Source organism: Coffea eugenioides, chromosome 6, assembly GCF_003713205.1.
Source record: "Coffea eugenioides isolate CCC68of chromosome 6, Ceug_1.0, whole genome shotgun sequence".
Lineage (NCBI taxonomy): Eukaryota > Viridiplantae > Streptophyta > Magnoliopsida > Gentianales > Rubiaceae > Coffea > Coffea eugenioides.
In genome coordinates this window covers 54,360,408-54,385,059 of record NC_040040.1, presented here as the reverse complement: position 1 = coordinate 54,385,059, position 24,652 = coordinate 54,360,408, and the positions used below count along the sequence as shown (strand labels likewise).

Here is a 24,652-nt window from a genome sequence, read left to right as displayed (position 1 = left end):
TTTTCAAGTTTTCGTAAATTAAAAATTGGATCTAGCTTTGTTATTAGGACTTTTTATTCCACATTTTAGGCTAGGAGTTCATTTTTACCGTCTCTGTAGAATCCTAAACTGTCAATTTGCTTTCTCAGAGCAAAACTTCTGAAAAATGTCTTATATTAACTGAAGAATAAATGAACAAAAAGAAAGGCCAATAATAAATGGATTAATGAACTTATGTTTACACAAAGTTTTGAGAATGTAAAAATTCAACCTTAAATTTGACATATACATGAAAATACAGTGAAATTAAGTAACTATCAACAGATTTAGATTCTTTAATTTCTTTGAATTTTCCTCTTTTGGCAATGTACATTATACTCGGGTTCCTTCTCATTTGCTTTTGTAACTCAAAAGTGGATTACAAATTGGGATGCATGCAGGCTCCTCACCTTCCATTTGATCAAATGAACATTACCCTAACTTTGGATGGATCAGCTTTAAAATAGCCCGGCTTATGTTGTTTGCAAGATTCTCTTCTGTCAAGGAGAATCCATCATTCATCTACAGCCACGCAGAGACAAACTTAATGTAGTAAGTTGAAGTTACAATGTACACCAAATGATGTTGAAGCTACAATGAGCATGAGTTCATAACCAAACTTGCATCAAGCCCTAAAAATTCAATGCCTATTTTTGCCGATGATTCGATAATACAAAGTCATGTCTACACCAAATGATCAAGCTTACAGTGTAGTATGAAATTTGGAAATAACTTTAGAAGCTGAAGCGAAAATACCTTAGCAGCGGCAGATATAGCGAGCAAGTTATCAGCAAATGGCATAAAGCTACTGGTTTCAATAACTAAATCAAGCTTTTCCATCTCATGTAGAAAATCATCCGTGAATCCAGACCGTCTTCTGCAGCAGGCTTTAACTAGAACATTTCCTTTTAAGATTCTTACTTCAAGATTTGTCAATGACTGATCAAAGCTAGATAATGAAGCTTCTTGGTGAAAGCGAATGCATGGTTTTTTCTTATAAACAACTAATTCCTGATCATGTTCCCTATTTCTACCTTCTTCAAGCGCCTTCAAGCAATCCTGGAGTTCTTTCAAGTGTTTGATAGTACCTTCAATGACAGAAGACTTGTCCAACTGCAGACAAAAATGTTGGAGAGCAGCAAAAAAAAGAGATTTGCACTTGCAACAAGATTTGAAGGGTATTCTTTAGCATATTAATCTCTACTACTATCATTAGCAATGCAAGAACTGTACAACGTTGATGGGCGACTTAAAGCCTCACTTTTTGAATCTAAAGTTTAAAATATAAAAACTTGGGTTTATCTCGTCCATAAGATTTGCAGATAATCGAGCCTTAATGCAAATTTTAGGAACTTGAGCGTGGGAATCTGGTAGTCCATATATGTTAAGCCTATTGAATATTAAATCAGGCAAGACACACGGACATGGTCTAGGTATACAAAAAGCATAATTTTGAGGTAAAGAATGGGAAGTAAGTTAAAATGCCGGTACCTTTTTTAGGCCAGGAACTAGAGCTGACAAACATACGAACCTCTGAGATATCTTATCTCGTCGTTTTCTTTCTGCTAAAAGATGTTCTTGCGCCTGAGATGGTGTCCTAGTACCAGCCCTTTTGACAGGAAGTTGATATCTCATTGCAGCATATTGATCAGTTTCCTCAAAGCAAGATGGACAACCAGTGGAGAAGTTCAGAGGCAACATATATAGTTACCTTTGTATTAGTACTGAAACTTAGCTCTTCGTTGTGCTGATGGTCACCGCAATTTGGAGATTTGAGGTTCCCAAATGAAATCGTATTGGTAGGAGCAAGAGAAGAGGGTCTTTTGAAAGTTTCTTGGTCAGAGGTGGTGCAGAACCTTGAAATAGATGGTTTAAGAATGGTAGTTCGAGAAGTTCTATGAGGACCCGAGTTTGAAGGAGAGGATGAGCAGTACTTGAAGGAGGCAGGACTCGCAAACGAGAGGTAACAAGTATCAACTGATTGGCCAGTAGTTAACTTCATTTTGTTCATCGTATGCTCATCCAATTCCTATTGAAATATGGTGTTGAAATTCTGTTAATAATTGGTGGATTACAAATTCAAAATCCTCGACAAGATAAAGGAATTTGAGGGGATTTCAAATCTTTCGTTAAATCACTCAATTTAACCACAGCTTAGAAAATGCAAAAAAATATGTATATAAAAAAGATATTTCCCTCAGTAATCCAATAAGTCAAAACTCGAAAACTCACCGACTCGTTTGACAATTTTTCTGGTAATAGATCCATTGGAGAAATTATCAATTGGCCTTCTTGTAATAAGACCTGGAAGAAATCAGCCAAGATACAAATCTTGATAAAATTTGAAGTGGCGAACAATATCTAGCAAGAAGCAGAAGAATTTTCTTTAGATCTCAGTTCATGAAGACAGAAAATCTTGGTAAAGATGATATGAAGAATTTTAGACATAAATCTAGTCAAATCGTCCAAAGTTTGAAACAGATATCCTCTAGTACTGTAGAATGAAACTGAAAGCTGAAGATCAAAAGATATGCTGCCATATTCATCTGATTAAGATGTGTGATAATCTAGTTGATGATTGTATGAAGGACAACCGAAATGAATATGGTTGGTGGCAAGGGTTTCTGTCTTACCAGAGCTAGGAGAAAAGTAAGAGCTGATTTTGCGACAACTTCTTCGAAGGGGGCTGGTAAGGAATACTTTCTGATTTTTATGGCATTGCAACTTCCATCAAAACCCTTGAGAGAACGAGAGAGCTTCAATTATTAAACAGCTGCCAAGTCGCCTTCAGATGATGGTGAAGGGAGAAAAACAGCATTGTTGGACCGTGTGAAAATGATCAAACTGCCTTGACTTCTCCTCCCCCCCCACCCCTCAAGAATGGGGCAGGTGCAATTGTGCTGTTGCATCTGGTTATCCTGTCCATTGCATTAGTTTGTTTATAGTTATATTGTTATGTTGTTTGTACGAGATTCTTTTTTTTTTTTTTTTGTTCCAGCAGGGGAAGGATGGATTTAAAAGTGGGGGAGGATAGAAAACTTCTAATTCCTCCAACCTCACAAAAACTCATTAGTATGCAAAAAATTCAATGTTTGAATAACAATGATGTAATTGAGTGTACTCTTTGTCAAAAAGACATTGATGCTATTACTTTTAACAAATAAAGCTTATGTAAATCCAATCCTATTTTTTTTTTACACTTTGTAAGGAATCACATATGGATAAACAACCTCCTTAATCAGCTTTTTTCTTTTCTCCCCATTAATTTTACATTTTTGTTTTCTCTTTGTCTTTAATCTGTTATCCCAAGCTTTGTTTGTTCTCAAGTTTCATTTTCGTTTAATAAAAGTTTATATCTATTAATGAGCATTCTCCTTTTAGGAATTATAGTTTTCTAGTGAAAATGTCTTTCCTTAAAAGATAGTGTTGGTTTTTTCCTATTAAAAGGTCTTTCCTTAAAAATAGTGATGTTTAATTATCATTGGGTTTGGCATGAAACGACCTAGTTTTCTAGCTTGTTTAAAGAAATTTTATCGTAATTATTCCCTAAATCTAATCGATGCCCTGAGATGCTGAACAACAAAAAACTATCTCAGTGTTGCAGATTTTATTCATCTTCTTTTCGAGTCTCGAATCAGATTTGCTTTTTAACAATCAAACGGTAGCTTTTCTAACAAATCCCAATTGCTTTTGTGGTGAACTTTTGTTTTTAATGATTTAGGCTATCTAAAGAACTGTGAAGATCTCCTTAACCATTAAAATGAGGTCAATCCATTGACCAAAAATTGAGATAGACAAATTATGCTATTCAAGCCATGAAAATATTAGTCATCTTGAAAGCATTGCAATTGAAATTCAAAACAGATCTGCTTCTTGACAATGTTAGAATGCAGAGTTTAGTGCATTTTAACTACTTTTTATCTTTCGACAAAAAAAAAAAACTACTTTTTATCTTATATATATATATATATATATATATGTATGCACGTGCACGACATGTGTAATTTGAGATGAATTCCAACATCTTGAAGTAAAAAGAGTCATATGATCAGATTATTAAACTTACAAACTAAAACTAATTAATCATGAGGAATTCTCATTCTCTAAAAGGAAAATATTAACTTACATATCTTCCCTTTATCATAGAGCATCTTTTTATTGAACTTTTATGTACTTTTCCCACTTGTTTTAGATTTTTGTGATATGCATTCTAGTTTGTACAAAAGATAATAGGAAAAAGCATGTGTTCTCTACAGTTTCTCAATTAATTGCTATTTTTTACAGCTAATCTCTTTTTAATTTTTCACATTATTACCAAAAAGAAATACGAGAAGTTTCGTGGTTGTAAGCTGACAATAAGAAGCATGCAAGGTGACAATAAGAATGTCAAAGGTCGAAGGAGTACAACGTTTGCATCCGTTGTGTAGTTGTTTTGAAAAGACATTGTGTAGTTTATCCTCAATGATTAGCAAAACTAAATAAAACGAGTAAAAGATCAGCTAATAACACAGGACAAATCTAAATCTACTATATTAGGGGGAGGGTTGGGTTGGGTGGTACGGGGGGAGGGAGTGTAAGTGAGAGGTCTCCGGTTCGAGTCCTCCTGCTTATACTAAAAAAAAAAAAAAAAAAAGATGTCATTATGTCTAAATCTACTATATTAGAAATACCAATATGATTTAGAGATTTAGTTTCTCTTAGCATAATTTTAGCCCTTTATTAATACTACTGATGGACGGACATTCGAAACGTGTGCACGTGATAAAAAAATATATTATGTTGAACTAATGAATGTAGATTCATTATTTGACAACAAAATCTAGTAGTAGTAAATTAAAAAATTTAATACAATAAAATCATAAAAATTAAATAAAAAATTAAATCAAGCAATTATCTATAAGCGGTTTGTGTTTAAGTGATGAACATGTAGTTATTGATTGTGTGATATTAGTGGTTGAGTTGAAATGGGTTAGTGGTGAGAAGTTATTTTAAGGGTTAAAAAGGAATTATAAAAAGTGATAACTGATTGTTTACACCAAACCACCTGCTCTCGCTTTGTTATTGTAGAGATGTTTGGACAAACTTAAACGTTGATGAATAGTACATTTACTCAAATATTTGAATTAGTTTATGCATGTTGTTTGAACATTAGGACGCATACTTGCATAATTTAATTTTTGTTTGTGTTTTGATGTGGATGTATGTGGATGCATCTGTTATTATGTAATTAAAATGTCATTTAGAGAAATTAGTCTTAAAAGCCATGTAAAATAATTAAAAATAACTAATTGAGAGAGAAAGTACTTTTAGGTCAATGTCAAAAATTACAGGACATATGAGGCAAAATTTTTCTAATTTCCCATCAAAATTTATCAAATAATAATTGATACTCAATAATTAGACTAAAAAACTCAAGTGATACTCAATAGATACAGTCAAGTGATTGTTTAATGAGCATAGAAGAAATAATATGTACGATGCGCAGCACACGTACACCTGAACCAGTTCGAATACAGGAAAAAACATCATCGACGAGATATAGGAGAAAAATATCTTTACTTTCCATATTCTTGCTTTTTTTGTTGAGAATCTGAATTTGATATTTTGATACAAATACTCATCCAAGGCCAAAAAAAGTTTTCTTTTTTTTTTTTTCAAGACAATGCTATCGATGTTGATGCCTAGGCAACAGGGAGAATTAGAAAAAATTAAAAATAGTTTTCATGGAATTGACCAGACTAATTTTCTTTACGGTGAATATAGATATTGCTATTTACATGCATAAAATGCTGGATTTTTGACACCTGTTTCTCGGTTTGGATGAAAAATTTTAATTATACAGTTTTGGAAAGCCAAAATAACAAAATGTGATAGCCTTGATAGCCATGCATATTGCCAAAATAACAGTAGATTCAAAGCACCCATTTTTTCTGGGTAAACAATTGTTCATGGGTAAAACATTATTGTTTCTGCTGCCGTCCAATTGATCACTGGCTTCAGCGTTTAAAGTTTGATATTAATATTCAGATACACAATCTCCCATGCTGGTCGTGAGTATATTTTTACCTAGCTGCATATAAATAATATGAGTTGTGCATGTCTGACAAGTTAATTCTGGGGTTAAGTGATGTTCAAAACTTGAACTTCAACTCTGATCTATCCCAATGAATTGTTAATTTACTTCGTTTAAGCAAATCAGAAGTATCAACAATTGTGAGATTTATGTGGGGGTAGATTAGTAAGGGATCGAAGAACTGCTTGCCCCAAATTTGATAATTGTGAGATTTGGGAAGGGAAAATCGTTCAAAACATCGTCACATTTCGCTAAATGAATTTTTTTATCCTTTATTTATAAATGATAACTTTACATCCCTTACAAAAAATTAAGTATGTAAAATTTGGTCACAATCTAGATTTTAAACCACTTTATCTTGAATTCATCACGAGACTTACACATGGTTATTTTTTTAAGGGGAAAATAGTTAGATCTCATTTGCAGTTAAACAAATGGCCGATCCATATATATTTTTGTCCCTAAAAAATTAAAATCTTATCCAAACTATATTTATTTTAACCTTAGAAAGTGAGACAGGATCTAATCTATATTCCTTTTTTACACTAAAAGAATGGGATCTAACTTTTTTGTACATAAAAAATAACTGCATATGGGGTCACGTAGTGATTTTGGACAAAAAAATGGTTAGAAACCTACACTACAAGAAAATTGGTCATCAGTGACAACTTTTCTCTGTGACGAAAAAAAGTTGTCACAAAAGGAGATCCTTTATTGACAACTTTCTAACTCGTCACAAACCTCTAATGGGAGCCAACTCATTTGTGACGACTTAGAAAAGTCGTCACTAGTAAATTCCCGCCAAGATTTAGCAAGGGCGCGGGAGTGTTTAGAACACACAATAGTGACGACATTAAGAACATCATCACTATTGCTTGGCCTATTTACGGACCATTTTTTGTTGTCGTCACTGATCACTTAAAAAAAAAGTTATTAGTGACAACATTTTGTAGTGATGACAATAAGTCGTCACAAAAGGAGCTTTTTTAGTCGCGATACCTAAAGTTGTCACAATTGCATCAACGTAACTAAATGTTTAGTGACGACCCGTTATTTTCGTCACAAACTACACTGCAAGAAATATGGTCATTAGTGACAACATTTTCTAGTGACGACAAAAGTTGTCACAAAACGTGGGTGTTTAGTGACGACAAGGAAAGTTGTCATAATTGCTTAAAGCAACTAAGTCTTCAGTGACGACCTTGAAAAACGTTGTCACTAAAATGATCTATATAGTGACAACTTCTAATATCGTCACTGTCACTCTACCAATTCGGATTTAGTGACAAGAATTAATCGTCACTGTTTAAAGTACTTATTTCTAAGTCACTTTCATTAATTCTACTGTGCCACCCTAACTTTTGCGATTTAGCCCTAAATGTTGTAAAAAATTCCATTAATTCCATTATAATACCTTAACTTTTACAATTTAGCCCCATATGTAGTACACCGATTTCTTTAATTCTATTATTACTCCCTAACTTTTGTAATTTAGCCCCATATGTAATTCACCAATTTCATTAATTCTACTATGGCACTCTAACTTTTGCAATTTAACCCCATATGTAATACACCAATTTTATTATTTCTATTATGGCACCCTAACTTTTACAATTTAGCCCCTATTTTTTTATTAGGAAATTGCGAATGGTATCTTGATAAACTATGCATAAATATTTTATAATTTTCTCAAACTTAAGTAATAATTTGTTATAAACTCTAAAGATATATCTTTCATTATAATAGTTATAAGGCAGGCAGGTCTTTTTATCAATGGAATAAGAAATTTATGCCAGATTTATCCTTTGTACTACATGCCAAGTAGTATTAGCAAAGGAATAACAAAGTACTACAAAGTAATTAACAAAATAGCCTTCAGGGAGTGTAGTTTATGGGCAAATGAGCATTATCTATTCGGCATTTTACTCTCAAACATATAATTTATGATAAATTTATAAATGTTTGTAAGTAAAATTCAAAAAGTGTTACACTGATTTCTTACAAAACGAAAACTGACAGGTTATCTTTTCAACATAAATTAAATTTTTTTTAAAAAAGAAATGGCCCATAAAGTACCAACTCTTTGTGGGTTTCTTCCATTACATGAACAAATATTCTGCTCTTTATGGGCATTTCACTCTAAATCATTTAATTTATGTTAAATACATAAATGTTTGTAAGTAAAATTCAAAAAGTGTTGCACTAATATTTTTATGAAAGGGAAACTGGTAGGTTTTGTATTTAACATAAATTAAATATGTGAAAGCAAAAAAAAAAGAAATTACCCATAAATCTATGTCTTGCAAATCTATACTAGTAAAATAGTTTCAAACAAAATTAAACATTAAAATAAACTGTAATTTATACACATTAAAATATCTGTAATTTATACACATTTTGCAACTACTACTTTGTGTTTTCTCTATAATGAATTTTTTAACTATTGAGAACTTAAGTTTTGTCTTGCAAATCTATACTAGTACAATAGTTTTAAACAAAATTAAACATTAAAATAAATGTTTGAAAAAGAACAAAAGTACATTTATCACTTGCAGTAATGTAACAAAATTTTCTCAACCATTATCAATATTTTCACAAAAGTATTAAAAACTAGCAATTGACAATATTAAAAACTAGCAATTTAATTAGTGACGACTTTCCTTGTCATTATAATCTTGAATAAATTAGTGATAACATTATGTCATCACTAAATTTTCTTTGATTTTGACTTAACAATAATGTCTTATTAATAGCATTTGATTATTTTTAATGAAAGTCTGTTATAACCATAGAATTTGACTTTCGTTATTTTCAATTAATGATGTACTTTAGTGCTGCAATTATAAAAAATTGCAGGGCTAAAATATTTGCAAATTATAAAAGTATATTTTCACTTATATGTAATTAACAAATTTTGCCACCTATATTGATGAAAATTTGTGTTTTTGTACTAAAAAATAAAGAATAATACTATAGCAATAAAATCTATGCTTCAAACCAAATTAAAAATAAAAAAAAGCATGATGATTGGTCTCAAATGTTGGGAAAATGATTATCCCAAATAATATTTCGCTTGCATCATAAACACATTTTCCAACCCACCTTTTTATATTTCCAACCACCTTTTTATCTCACATACATCACATCACAAAAAATGCTACAGTAATTATTCCAAATAATATTTCAAATAACACACTATCCAAACAAACCCCATATAATATTTCATATAATTTGAGTTTTATTATTTTCAATTACATTGTAGACACCAAATTTTTGATTTTTTAACTTTATTTGTTTAATTAATTTAATAGGTTTATTTGTTTCAATTCTAGGGTTTTTTTATTTTTTATTTTATTTTTTTTATTTTTGTTCTGGTTTATTTTATTTTTTGTCTTCATACTAAATTTCAGAAAACAAAGAAAAAAAGAAGAAAAAGAGAAAAGAAAAAAAAAAGAGTGAAAGTGACAAGTGGGGAGGCATGCATTTGGACAAGTGTCTCTTTTATGTTAGGGACACTTGGTAAGTTTAAGGAATTTTTGGGGGAAAAAAATGAAAAAAGGAAAAAAGGAAAAGATGGAGTTTTTAGGGCCATAGGAGAAAGAGAGCAAGGAGAGGCTTCGGACACAAAAAAAAAAAGGGGAAAGAAAGCTAAGCAAAGGGAGCAGAGGGAGAAAAACAGAGAGGGGCGGCTAGGTTTTGGGCATGAAAGCTTCGGCGAACTGGGAAAGAAAGAAAAAAGAAGAAGAGCGCGAGGGATAAAAAGGAAAAGCAGAGGGAAAAGAGGAACCAGGCGGCGGGCTGAGCAAAAAATGGAGGAAACAAGCAACGAAAAAAACACACAAAAGGGAAATGGGGGTTTCAGCTTCAATCATCCGATAAAAATTTTTCCAATCACCACTGCCAAATTTCCCACCACCTCAACCGGCTGCCGGCTGCCACCACTCTCTTTCCACCCTCCGTCCTCAAATTCCCCCCAATTTCCCCAAACGAATCCTCCACAAAAACCCCTCATTTCCCATTCTGCTCCTCCCCACTTCTAATACAAGCCTTTTCTGCCAACGCCTCCACCACAGCCCTTCCCCTTTACCGCCGTCTCTATCCGCGCCAAGCCCAAAAAAAAACTCATCCTCAGCAACCTTTCTGTTCTCGGTGAAAAGGGCAAGAACAGCTACGACGTCGAGACTCTCATCAAATTCTTCTCCACCTGCTCCTCTTCCGTGGATGGCTTGAGCAGCAACAGCAGCGGAGATTTCCAACTCACCGAGCCGTCACCACCCATCGGATATCCATTGCCGCCTGCGAATTTCACCAAGAAAGCCTTGTAAGTCGTCTTCCCTCTTTGAACTTCAGTTCCCATTCAAGCACAAACGTCTGAGCTCCCAAAGCATGTTTTCCGTGTCTCTGTTAGTACAATTTTCTTGTTGATTGTTTATGGTTTTAGAATATACAGGCTCTAGGTGTCGATTGGACTGATTTATCTCGTGTTTATAACAAATTTTGGGCTAGTCATAACCTCAATTGAGCACAATATGCTGAAGTTTTTCACGCCCATTTAGTGTTTGATAAAATGCCCGAACGGAAATCTTGAACCAAAAGAGGAGATTTTATGTTTTTTTAATTTGAGAGAGACTCTGGCCAGTCCAAAGCATATATTTTTCCAAATATGGAATCAATGTCCCCTTGTGTCGAGAAATTTGATTTTATTTGACAAAACAATTGGGAAAATAGTTTTTTTTCTCTAGCTATTTATCAAGAAAGAGCATAACATACTATTCACTGTTTTTGAGTTTTCAACATCATTCGTATGTTAATATGAAGCTTCATATATAAGGTAAATATGCAAATCCACCGCTGGAGAGAATTCGACATGCTACTTTTCGGTTTTCTTGGTCAATCTTGTTTTCTTTCCGTGAATGAGAGTATATAGCCATGAGAAGTGAAACATAAGATGTTCCCAATGTTGCCTCAATCTTGTTTTCTTTGTTGTTATTAGCAATAAAAGATTTTTAATATTCCAAATTCTGTAAACAACCTGCTATATTGCTGAATAATGTTACAGATAGAAGTGTTGAATTCTAGAGGGGCAACCCTCTCTTTTGTTCTGTACTTTAGTTGCTGCCTCTGATGCTAAGCGGATTTTGTTCTGATTTTAGGCTTCTCAAGAGCTTAGCTTTTTTGCAGCTGGCAATGATTTTAGGCACTGGAGAAAGAAAATAGTGAAGATGGAAATAATTCTGATTCTAGCAGTTATTCTAATGATAATGAGGACGAAAGGCCGGAGAGCAAATCTATCACCACCTCTTGGCCTCAAAGTTACAGGTAGTATCATCTTATCGCACATATCTATATTTGTTTCTTTCTACATCTAGCTATGGTGTTCTCTATGTTTGTTCTGTTCTTGTTGTGCAGATTCTGTATTTAGCAGTGAAGCACTTGGTTTCTTGAATGCTGTTATATTTATATGGTACCAGATATTTAGCTTTACCTATTCATTTTTGGCTAGGAGAGATATTTAGAAATGGGATTGAAATGCTTTCATCATTCATATTTTGAAGCTTCTTCAAGTTTTTTCATTCTGTTTCGGCCATGAATATCAATAGTTTATGAGTTTGAATGGATCCAGTAACATCAGTAAAGGATAGCTATGGGCTTAAGGTAGGCTATGTAATGTTATCAAAAGGCCAGAGCATTTTATGTCTTCCCTGGATCCTTCTTCAGCTTAGCGGAACTTGGTAGGATGCACTTATATTGCTGAGTACTGCCTCTATTGAAAAGATTTTCCTTCGTCATGAGGGATTGGTGGTTAATCCCTGTGAACCATCTTTGGAAGTGAAGGAGTTGTATTTGTCCTTGCTACATTTATCAATGGTAGAAACCATATTTTGGATATTACCTTTCATCGAACGGCTGATTCTGGAAGACTGAACCAATTTCCATAACTTGTGTGTCATAACATCTGGCCAGAACTATACCAACTTTTAGACAGTCTGCCAGATATTTTGATTGAAATAAGTGCCAGAGATCCACTCTCCTCCTCCAATCATGTACCAGCGTTTCTTATTTGCATCGGTTTTCAGTTGTTTTTGGAGAGGATAAAAAATACTGGTTTGATCAAAAGTACAACCATCACTCCCTCATGTGCAATTCTACCAGCTGCAAATAATTTCGCTCTTAGCTTTTAAGATTTAGAATCAATTCCAATGGTTCTTTGTTAATTTGTTTTAAACTTGCATAACTGGATTATATATTTGAGAAATGGTTACATTAGTCATCTCACTTGGACTGTGTTCAAACTCTGGTTGATAATGCTTGGTATCTCATATCCTTGTATCAGGCAGTCCATCGATTTATACAGTAGTGTACCATCTCCAAGTCTTAACTTCCTGGGGACGCCTACGTTATCATGTTTAGGCAGCTCATGTATCTCTTATTCATTAACAAGAAGATACACTCCTGAAGTACTCCCTTCTTCGCAAAACCTCTATTACCACCAGTAGCAGATGCACGTCGGCCACCAGAAAGGCGTAGTTCACATTCTCTGCTGCCCTCCATTCAAGGGAGGCCTTCCTTAAGAAAAGCAACTGCTGACAAGAAATCATCCAAGGTCTCACATGAGGTTTCTCTTCCTAGCCAGAGTTCATATGGACAAGCTGTGGTGAATGGTAGGTTTATTTGATTGAACATCCATCAATCTACATAGAAATGCAGGAATATTAAAGAAGCATTTATCAGAGGAACTGCATAATTAACTTGTATGTTGACGTGAATGTTGATGATTCGTACTTCAGTAATCTGTCCTTATTCAACTTCTAGATGTAGGAATATGAACTTGCTCGCTTTACTGTAAATTAAAAAGAAAAGCCTAAATTTGCTATAATCTATTCACTCACTGAGAACTTTGATGGCTTGCATAATATTCTAAATCCTTTTCTTCTATCTGTAGATATATATTCTACCTATACATTTGATCCTTTTCCCTTTTCACTGATGTAAGGAAGTTCGTCCTTGCAGTTCCTTGCAAAATGAAATAAAATATCAAATCAGAAACTATCATGAAACATCTAGAACCGTTTGAAGGCCTTGACAATTCTGATTTTGCCTTTGCATTTAGCTGCTAATGTGCTCATGGTGAATGAAGACACATAAAAATTATGTACATTTACTTTTCACAGGCATAAATGTTCTTTGTGGTGTTGGAATTCTTTCAACTACTTGTGCTGTCAAAGAAGGTGGATGCGTTGGGCTCTCAATTCTGTTTATCTTTGCTGTTGTTTCTTACTACACTGGGATTCTCCTGCATTCCTGTTTGGACAGTCAACCTGGGCTCGAGACTTACCCGGATATTGGCCATGCTGCCTTTGGTAATGTGGGACGTATTGCTACATCTGTAAGTATATTGTAAAATTGTCATTTTCTGAATGCTTGTTTGATGGTCCCCTTTGTCTTTGAGGATTTCAGAAACTTTTTATTGGCCTTAACAATTTTGGAGCCAGAGTGGTTTTTTGGACTCTCTGAAGTTTACTTGGGAGGGTTGACAATGATAACTTTTGTTATAGCTGAAGAAATTGTATATGATGTTACAATTCGATACCTTCTTATTAACTCTAAATGGAAATGATACCTTTCTGTCTCTAGGGTACTGATAGTTAATTTGTTGCCTTTTCAGGTTTCACTCATGCCAGATCCAAAAGCTAGATCATATTTATGCAGCCTCTTTGTCACTGCTGCTTTGATTTGTTGCGTATACTTCATCGGAACTGCATTCCTTGCGAAGGATGACATGGTAAGTGTCTTTCTTTTAGTTCTTTTTAATTCATTCCATGGGACATGGACTTTGCTTTTGACGGGTATTTTACATACGTGCAAGCTAAAAAATACCGAATTACACCCGTTCACTGCAAGTATACAGATCAACTAGTAGTTTAGGGTATATATCGGGTCGATCCCACAGGGAAGAATGCAATTACCGATGTTTTCAAACTCCTTTATTATTTAGACTACCACAAATATAAAATTTAAGAAAATAACACTAGAAAGCTCCTAGAGATATGGAATTCCTTACTACTCTTGCAAATGAGATTACCGGTTAAGTGAATGCTATTATCTTGATTAGTTATGGCGTAATTTCCTAATGTATGTGAAACCTACTTTCGTAGTGAATCAACTATACTTGTAATTAAGCCATACCTACTCTCGTGGTTATGAAATTAATTACAAGTTCATTTCTTTTATGAAATTACATGAAACAAGTCACTTAAGCCACATAGGTGCACCTCTACTTTCGTGAGTGTACTCCCTAGGCTTATCACTTCTTTGAACTAGTGTTAAATTCCAATTTTCATTGCAAACTTAACACCTTAAGATTATCATAATTAATGGCCAATTAATCATGATTAGATAACCAAAAGTAATAAATAACTTGCTCAAAATAATATGACCAAATAACCAAATAAACATCATTAACAAAATATAGCAAGTTCAACCATAACTCTAGGCATAAACTTTAAAGACACATATTAAACACAAAATCCAGAACTTGCATATTAACTATATTTAAGAATCCAATACAAAAGATAAAGAGTTGGAGAAGAGATAACCCATGTCACTTGAGCTTCAACTTCTCTTTCTTCATCTCCATTTTCATCCTAATCTAGCCATTATACAAGAATGGATGAACTACAATTACTACACTATCCTACACTAAGGAAATGGAAGAACTACATTTCTGCACTCTTCAAGCTTCTCCCGTATGATCTGCATGTCCTGGTTGCTCCCTATATAAACTGCTCCAAAAGCTCCTTTTCCATTGGTCCAAACTTGCTGCATTTGATTTCCAAATCTGAAATTGTTAAGATAGTCAATAGCCATTGTTTTTGACTTGAAAATATGCCAACTTTCTTGCCCTTTTGTCTTCTAAAGCATGTGCACCGAATTCTCTTGCAGATTGTAGCTGGAAAGTAGTCAGAACACAAGAGAATTGACTGAGCAAAATTGCAGAATTGCGGCCGGAAAACGCGCCTACACAAAACGCGGTTACAAGTCACGTTTTGTGTACTCGCGTATTCACTTTGTCCTTACTTCAGCTGCGATTTTCTCTATCATAAAGGCTGAACTGGATTTTTTGTAAAACACCAAAGTTGTAGCCCTTTGAGTTAGCTTTCCAATGCTTCAAGAATCATCCAAATCTGAGCTTTGTAGCCTGAGATATGATCGAAATACTAAACACTGGTCAGAGCTCTGTTTTCCACTTTGGACAGCTGAGTTGAATTTCGGTATTTCAACTTTTGGACTATGAAAACGGCTGAACTGGACTTTGATGTCTTCATACCAAATGTAGATATATCTCTTAGCTTCAAAATGGTACCAAGATCACCTTGATCCGATCTGTGTAGCTCCAGATATAGTCAAAATACCAAAACGTGTCAGAGTTGTCAAAACCTGACTTTTCTTGATTCAAATTGCATTTTTCCTTTTTACACTTCATATTTTATTTTCACCACTTTAATCCATCTTCAATCATCCAAATATCTTCTCAATGCACTTCATTTGATGATTGAATCATTAAACCTACAAAATATGAAGTTTTTACCATAAAAATCCATAAAATGCAATGTTTAGCCATTTTAACATAAAATGTAGTTTTTTTACCAAAACCTTAGTTATTTTAGTTATTAAACTAAATAATCAAACCAAAATTAACTAATAAAACACACAAAAAATACGTAAAATAAACTCTTATCAGCTTTAATTACCCTGCTGTTATAATGGTTTGCTTCAATGGGTATCACATAAACATTTCTGAGGGCACTTTGGGCTTTGACGCTACAACTTCTGGTTAACTTCAAATATCAGGCGGACTTTGTTTCTCCTCTTTCCCCTCTTTCAAGAGCTGTGTTGCAGGATTTTGGTAGCATTTTACTAAGTGCAACAAATATTAGTTTCGAAGAATTGCAAGATCTTCAACATTCACATTTGGATAATCTGTACTGTGGTATATTAGAAGAGAGATGATGTCAAGATGTGGTAAAAATTTAGCAAAAGCCTTAGTTATATTGATTTAACAATTTTTAAAGAAGACAGAACCTAATTATTCTTTATTGCTATCCTTTGCTTTTTAGGTTTCTATAACCCTCTATAAAGCATGCATCATGATATATTGATTTATGCCTTTTAACGTGCCTTCGCATCGCGCTACTGTAGTTATTATTCAATAGAAAATGTTAGCCAAAGGCTATCATTCAGGAGAAAATATTCACTACAGAATCAACTGCCGTTACTCCATTTTTTGTATCAGTACATAGCTGCTCTTATAAACTAATAATGTATATTGCTTTTGCGTGTTAACCAAGGATATTTTCAATCAATACTTAACTGCTCTTATCAACTAATATATACTGCTTTTGCATGGGAGGGAACCTTACTAACAGGTCTCAAGCTCCCACGCCTTGCGTGGGAAGCAGACCCTAGTATTTGTATAGATTGGACTGTGATTTCTAACTTCTTGCTGGTGTTGTAATATGTGGGCCCAAATTATATGAGGTTCTTAATGAATTGTAATTTTTGTCTTAATAATCTAAGTCTCATTACTTGTTCTTTATTATTGTACTCCTCCCCTTACCTACTTCTTTTACTCTTTTATGACAGATAAATGCTATTCATACTAGCTTTTGGAAGATATCTATGGTTATGGTTGAAGAATGTTGAAGACAAAATTACCTTTTGCTCATGGAGTGGTTCATTTAAATGTTCTTCAATTTCTTAAACTGTGATTGCTTTTGTAAATGTACCTTATGTACAAGTGATATTTTGGACAAATGTTATTTTTGTAGGCATTAGTTGGGTAATGTACACTTGAATTTGGCATTTGAGAATGCTATATTATTACCATGTAATCTAATGCAAATACTTTTGGTTATCAATCGTTCATGTTTATTTGTATGGTTTGTTTAAAATCAATGATTTAGCAATGATTACAGGCCAAATTATGACTATTAAGCTATTGAGAAATTATCTAATGACAAAAAAAAGTTGTCATAAAATAGAAAATAAAAGCTCCTTGTCATAACAGAGACTGTCACTAAATCTAAGCTAAATTTGTGACGACAATTGTTGTCAGTAAAATAGTTATATACAATGGCTTTCGGTGCTTTTTAGTGACGACCTTAAGTAGAGCATTTTTGACAAAAGGTCAATTCGTCAATAAAATACTTCCGGATTGTTGTCACTAATGACAACTATTTAGTGACGACATTTTAGGTCGTCACTAAATAGTTGTCATTAGTAACGACAAATCTGGAAGTGTTTTATTGACGACTTGATCTTTTGTCAAAAATGCTCTACTTAAAGTCGTCACTAATGAGAACTATTTAGTGACGACATTTTAGGTCGTCACTGTTTACTTTTACCGACGGGGATTTAGTGACGACTTTGTGACGATTAAAAAGTCGTCAATAAAAGGTATTTGTGACGATATTTGTATGTTCTGTGATGACTTTGTGTTGTCACTGATGAACAATTTTCTTGTAGTGCTATGTTGAGACCAAATTTTGCGAATTTGAACATGTAAGAAATGCAAAATTAATATTTTAAAATTTAATGACGAAAAATTCATTTTGACTAAATGTTATAGATGTTTTGAACAATTTTCCCATTTGAGAAATTGATCTTACTCTAAAAAAAAAAATATGATACCTTAACTTTGAAAAAAGTCTTGCGAATTAATGTCATTATAAAATATGCCCATGAAATCGCAACTATGTGTCCCCTTTTATTATTAGTAAACCAAGGTAGTATCATGTTCCATATGTACGTGGGGATAGCGTTGACAGAAAGAATAAATAATAGAAGGATGCAGTGACGGAGCCAGGATTTTTTCCTTGGGGGGGCCAAAATTTTTTCGAACAAAATTACCTTAATATATTATGTTTAAAATAATTTTCATTTATTTAAATATATGACATCTTAAAATATTAAATATTAACTTTAATTATAAAAGTATGTCTATTTCATAAATATATAACATTGTCATAACTAAAATTAAGACAAGAAATAACCTTTGATTAAATATCTTATAATATCACAAACCACCTAAGTTGCACATTATGAGAAGATGCTCCAATATGTCACTTGTACAAAAACAAATATATAACTATTTTCAATTAAAAAAAGATAAAAAATTCATAGATTTTCTTTGGAATAGTCATATTTGTAGTTGTGTATAAAAAATTTTATTTTTATAACTTAAATGTCATGATATCAGGAGTGTATCAATGTTATAATATGTTAGACTTTGACCTATAAATTATTCAAATAGTTCAATAGAAAGTTTGAAAAAATTATATCGATGACTTCAATGCAAATAATATTTTTAGAAAACAAATTGGCAAAATAAAAATTAAAAAACTAATATATTACAATGTTGACAATCAAAACTTGTCAAAGAATTTGAGCACCAAAGAATGCTATACTTTAGAATAATCTGATTGCGTGCTTTTGCACGATAGGTAATACTACTCGGAGCTAATTGCATATACTTACAATAGACAACGAAATTCTGGAGAATGTAAGGTTCATTGATTTAGACAACGGGATCCTTACCATGTCAATGTCAAGCCGTTAAACAGTACACTCACTTTCCTTGTACGTACCTATTCCTTCTAAAACACAATCATGTAATTGTTCAAGTGTACAAGCATATAATCGTGTTTTCCGGCGGCTTTGGGGGGGGGGCTTAAGCCCCCACCAGCCCCCCCTTAAATCCGTGGCTGGAAGGATGTATAGTAGTAGTATATAATTTTGTCCTTCTTGCACAATTTAAATTAGCGTGGAGAGAGCTAGAGGACAAAAAAAAAAAAAATTCCTCTGACAAAGCAGTCGCGAAGATGACTGCTGACCGATTTAGGACAGAAGCAAAACTGCAAACCCTTTTTCCCCCCTTCTTTGTCTTCGAAGTCGAATTTGGACAACATCTAAATTTTCAAATTATGGAACTAAACTACAAAAGGAAAATACATTTATTAGAAGAAAGAATTTCCAATTACTATTGGAGTAGGAAAGATACATATTTATTATGTGCAATTCTGTCTTGTTAGTATATTTCTTACGTAATGATGTATAAATATTCCCCTGTGTCTATGTAAACCAACTTTTTTGGTAGAAGAATTTTAATAAGTGTAATTATACGTACACAGAATCACGTAAGCACTACAATAACTTTACACAAAACCATGGATACATAAGCAAACTTGACCCAAGTCCTAAAAATAAATATATCATTGCCATTAACAAAAGTCCCTAGTTCTTTTCCGGCAAGGCAATGATATCAAAGTCTATGTTACTCTGGACTGGGTACAAGTGTCGGATTCGGGTATGTGTTTAAGTGTCTAATGCATCAATCATCTAAAATTCGGATATGGAAACACTTCTAAAGACTGGGACACAGGTAAATGGGTACAGCAAAATTTTTTTAGAGACAAAAATGTACGTGGATAATTCTTTAGGATCTCTATGCTTTGTCAAGAGGTTTATTCTTTTAATTTTTAGGGCAAATTCTGCTTTACCTCCATGTGGTTTAACGTTTTTTTACATAACCCTCTTATGATTTCAAAAGCTATACATAACCCCCTTGTACTTTGGATTAAAGTGTCAAAGTGACGGGAATGACCATTCGTAATAGAGTCATCTAAAATGTCAAAAATACCCTTATGTAAAGTTGAAAATTATTTATTAACCAAGGGGGGTTATGTGTATATTTTGAAAACCATAAGGGAGTTATATGGTAAAGTATTAAACCATAAGGAGTTTATGTGTCATGTATTTATAAGCGTAATTTTGACATTTTTAGAAGTTTCGTTACGAGTGACTATTTCCGTCATTTTGACACTTTAATCCAAACCATGAAGGGGTTATGTATAGCTTTTGAAACCATATGGGGGTTATGTAAAAAACGCTAAACCACAGGGGGATAAAACGTAATTTACCCTAATTTTTATGACATTAATATATGCCAATGTCAATTGGAAAACTAGGTGGAGCATTCTTGTTTCGTCTATAAGAGGCAATAGACATTAATTAATGGTCAATTGATTCATGTCATCATAATAATAAACAAGACTATTACAATTCTTTAACTTTTGAAAGCAAATGATCACCCAAACAACCAACTGGGAATGGTCAAAAATTCTTATTATATCATTAGAAAGAATATTTAATTGAAGAACTAAAAACAAGAGTTGTAGAATTTGGACAGGACCTTTCTTAATTCTTGAGTATTTTGCTTTTGAACAATAAGAGAACTTGCATCAAATATTTCTCTCAACTGTTTCGAAGACCATAAGACATGCTTCTTCAATGAAAAGTTAAACAATGGCTGAACTAATAGCTGATTACTCTCTTTAGATAGCAATAATGGGTGTTAAGGGGATCATACCTCCTAACCAGAGACCAAACGATTGATGAGAATGGAACTGCATTTTTTTCAGAGTCGGCTGATACCTGTGATGCTTCTTGATATAATTTCTGTCTGCTCTGCTACATCTTCTTTGCTGCTTTCATCTTGACATCCAATAATCAAGGGCTGCTGGCGAAATTATTCCGTCTTCGTAATGCACCAAAGCCAAGGACTGCTCCTAAATATGAAAAGACTGAGGAAACTAGGTTGATTCTTGGACGTCTTACAACTGCTTGTTAGTATTGCCGATATATAATACTTATGCATCGCAGTCTTTGAGCTCACAAGAGGTTAATTTTCTCCTCACTGCAAGACCAGTTTGTTGCATATTTATATGCACGCAAAAAATCGTAATTTTGTTTTCGAGGCACAGATTGCTTTCCAATAATGTTTCGCAAGTTAAAAATCTATCCCAGAAAAGAACAAATATTTGCAGGAGCAAAGATTTGCACCTGCTTATAACAACCTTGATAATCTTGCTTTTCGTTTACTCCACAGACCTGAAAAAGAAAGATTGGGGGCTTTTTCCCCGGCATAAACTCCGATGATCAAGTTAGAGAATGAATTCCTTTACTTTGTTAATAAAATTGTGAAATACTAAAAAAAAAAGGTGCCTACATCTTTTTCATTTTTGCCTCCTCTTATATTTCTTCATGCAGTGAATCACGTATGTTACCGCTTAATACTGTGTGCCACGTCGTCTTATAATGAGGTGCCATATGGGGAACTAACCCAGCACATTTGTCGTGTACTCATCAGTCACGATGACTTGTCCCTAAATTACCTTTTGCAAATTGACATTTGTTAAGATATGCCTCAATTCTATGTGACATTTGTCCTTTTTATTTTCCTCTCTTCACATAGCATCCAAAATTTGTCTATAAGACAACTCATCTAGTGTCGCACATAAGAAGATGACACTAAGAAAGTCTAACTTCTCGTTCTAATTTTGCAGAGCATACTTCTGATTAGAAGCTTTTTACACCCAATTTTTTATACTGCCTCAAAACATTCTAACTTCACATAACCACTAGGATGTCAGAAAAGGCTCTTAAAATCTTTTCTGTTGTCAAATTTAGGATTTAAATATGTACCTGATAATTAGAGGTGACAAGGGTCTGAAGAGGGATGGGATCATGGTTCAAAGACTCGACCGAGTCGTCACCGTCTCGGGCCCTTCCGATACGATATCAAGACGATACGATTCCAAGATACTTGACTCATCAAGATGTCACTGTGAAGGGTTGAAACGGCTGAAACATACCGAATCAATCTGAGTCATCTCGAGTCAACTTGAATTTTTATTATTTTTACTAATTTTTTAATTATTTTTGTTTATCATATTTTTTACAATTTTTAGAATATTAAATATTTCAAAAATTCGCGTCTCGTCGAGACCGTGATCGATATGCTGAGACCGATGTGGAACGATCCGAACTGCGACCGCGACTTTGAACCGTGGATGGGATGGTTAAAAAAAATCATGCGAATAATGAATTGTACATTATACGCACACAAGCTGGGGATCAGATATTGCGCAAGTAAAATAAATGTTTACGTATTTCATTATCTAGGGCCATCATGATGGTTGAGAATTAGCCAATATACAAAAAATGTATACATCTTCTTATTATGTACCTTTTTGTTATCTTTATAACTAAAAGCCACTTTTGGCTCCAACCTGGGCATAGTTTTTTAAAAAAAAAAATTTAAATGTCCTGGAACTTGATAGTTTCTGATTATTTGTTTCTATAATAAAGATAGACTAAATCCCCTGCGTTTGAGCATAATACCTTCAACATCAAAATACTTATTTGATCCACATAATTTTCTACTAAATAGACACATGATTGCTGTTCAAACACACTGACAATCTTGAAGCGTGTTTGAAGCCAAATTGTTTATGCATTAGGCCCGAATCCGGGAGTCAGATTGCGAAGAAGTTGCTGCAGCAGACTTAAGATCCCTGGATTTCTCTGATAAATTTCATGGAAAGTAGAGTTTTGCAGTAATGGTACATCTCATTGATTCAATAGCCTTTTCTTATCTTGCTGCTTCAGGGAAACGATCCAGGCAATAAACAACTTTGTGCAAATTGCTTGCACCAGGATTTCTAGCAAGTTGATCCACCATGCAAGTCAAAACTTGAAGTACGCCCTTATACATTTCCATCCAGTTTAGGCACAATGGAAATACTTCGGTTTCAAGCAAAAACTGAAAAGCAATTTGGGCTTGCTCCAGGTCATCAAAAGTCGCAAGGTGACAGAGGATAGCCAAGCTATCAAGCCTCATTTGAGCCAGAGCTTTATCATCAGCTTTTGTTTGGAGAAAGTGGTATAGATAATAAGGTATCTGATCTACAACAATGAATATTGAGCATTTGATTACCCTGAGACGAGAGGCTAATACAGTTAACTTAAAGATTTTTTGCTAAACAATCCTTTTTCTTGCTCATTATTTGGTATTTTTTTTTCTTTTTCATGTTCTATTAGGTATTTACGATCATCCCTTTTATATTGTTAAATCACATAATTGTAGATGCCAAAATTTTTCTATTTTTTCAATATTTTAGTGAAATTTTTTTTCTTCTTTTCAAAAAAATCTATAAAATAAGAAAAATTCATATTAGAATGCATGAAAATAAATGACCAATAAATGGATAAAATTTTCAAGGAAATATTGACAAGAAAAATAAAAATTTGGTGTCTACAATAATCTGGTTGTTCCAAAAAAAAATTGAGAAAATGTCTTCATGTTACTCCTTTTACATGTTACAAGGAGTATGTTGGTATGATTTCATATGTTTTGAGTTTAAATAGCATGTAAAATTCAAAACAACCAACTAGTCCACAAAAAAGGTCACAAAATCACAAGTTGACATGCAAATATTGAGATTTTCTATGAAATCTGTGACGACCCCACTTCCCCCTAGGGCGTACCCCAGGGTTTAGCGGACCACCTGCTCAGCTCTCGTCAGGACTCGCTCACTTATTTCATATAAACTAGTTCACAACCTTGACTGTAAATGGAATAACAGTTTCCAAGTTTGGAACGTACAAATACATTCATTTCTATCTCAAACTTCCATACAATCTCAAATACATCAAAAGATTGAAGTTCTACATACATTCAACCTTAATCGAGCGCCTAGTGCAAGTTCAATCACAAAATTTCCAAAAACTAGACTATGCTAGCCTGTACCAGTCTCACGCCTCGCTCATATCCCCTGTAAGGAAAACAAAACTAATAGAGTGAGTTAAAGTTCAGTGAGGTTTCAAATAGCAAGTTGACCATTAATTTAAAGAGAAAGTATCAAAGTGGCAAAGTAGCGAGCATAACAAGTCAAGAAAATGAATAATAACACTTCGTAAAGCCAATCGCTGAATATTGAACATGTCAAGTAAAAGGATACAGTCGTTATTGCAAAAGAGCTCCGCCATAACTTGATCAAGGAGTAGTTGACACTCCGTCAATTTTCAAGTAAAGTAATTAGTCCAATAGTGCTACGCTTAACGCCAACCCATCCACCATTCAACCCCCTTACTGGGTCCAAACACCCAAATAAACATGTGTGGTAATATTCGAGCATGCCGATTAGTCGAGGAGGTATCACTCCACTCGACAAAACAAGAGACCCAGGGTTCGTTATCTAATCGATCAGGCCCTTTGCCGGCTCGACTTGATTAACTAGCCTTAGGGTTTCTGGAATTCCAGACAAGAGATGCGAATCATATACATATATATCAAGTCAATTGCAACCACTGAAAAAGAATATATCACATTAGGGTAAGTGCAATAAAGTACACCCTTGCCTGACCAAACCAATCAAATATCATCCGATCACATTGGTCAAGTATTGAAAATAAGTATCAAGTTCAATCAGGTATTTGGAAGCACTCACCAAAAACTTAGTGCTTCTTAGATTCACGTTCAAGTACAACTCCTTGTTTGGAGTCCAAATCTGCTATAAAACATCATTTAAGAGTTTGAAATCAACTAGGGTTCGAAACTTAAGAGTTTCGCTTAAAGAAAATCAAGTAACTGAAACTCATTTAGGTAGTATTCATGTTACTTATCAAACTCTAGAAAATTCATGCTCGCTCTTTTGGTGT

The 24,652-nt window shown here is 33.8% G+C and overlaps 1 protein-coding gene and 1 long non-coding RNA gene across 2 annotated transcripts; one reads left to right on the top strand and one right to left on the bottom strand.

Moving 5' to 3' along the window:
* Positions 1-450: 450 nt before the first annotated feature.
* LOC113774460 (transcription factor bHLH18-like) lies at positions 451-1,719 on the bottom strand. Its single transcript, XM_027318991.1, has 3 exons — positions 1,510-1,719; positions 775-1,131; positions 451-540 (listed from the first exon to the last, which is right to left on the bottom strand). The coding sequence occupies exons 1-3, from the start codon at positions 1,717-1,719 to the stop codon at positions 451-453; spliced, it is 657 nt and encodes a 218-aa protein (XP_027174792.1).
* Positions 1,720-9,775: 8,056 nt separating this feature from the next.
* Positions 9,776-13,327, top strand: LOC113773147. The gene is made up of 4 exons (XR_003468757.1): positions 9,776-10,412; positions 11,273-11,410; positions 12,426-12,753; positions 13,264-13,327. It is a non-coding gene; the product is annotated as an uncharacterized LOC113773147 (long non-coding RNA).
* Positions 13,328-24,652: the final 11,325 nt, after the last annotated feature.

What these genes read in the sequence shown, in the direction of transcription:
- LOC113774460 (XM_027318991.1), bottom strand. Translation starts at nt 1,719, where the DNA reads ATGTTGCCTCTGAACTTCTCCACTGGTTGTCCATCTTGCTTTGAGGAA. An exon ending in TAGTTCCTGGCCTAAAAAAG is followed by an intron (nt 1,132 to 1,509) that starts GTACCGGCATTT and finishes TTTTGTCTGCAG; the next exon opens with TTGGACAAGTCTTCTGTCAT. An exon ending in CTATATCTGCCGCTGCTAAG is followed by an intron (nt 541 to 774) that starts GTATTTTCGCTT and finishes GCGTGGCTGTAG; the next exon opens with ATGAATGATGGATTCTCCTT.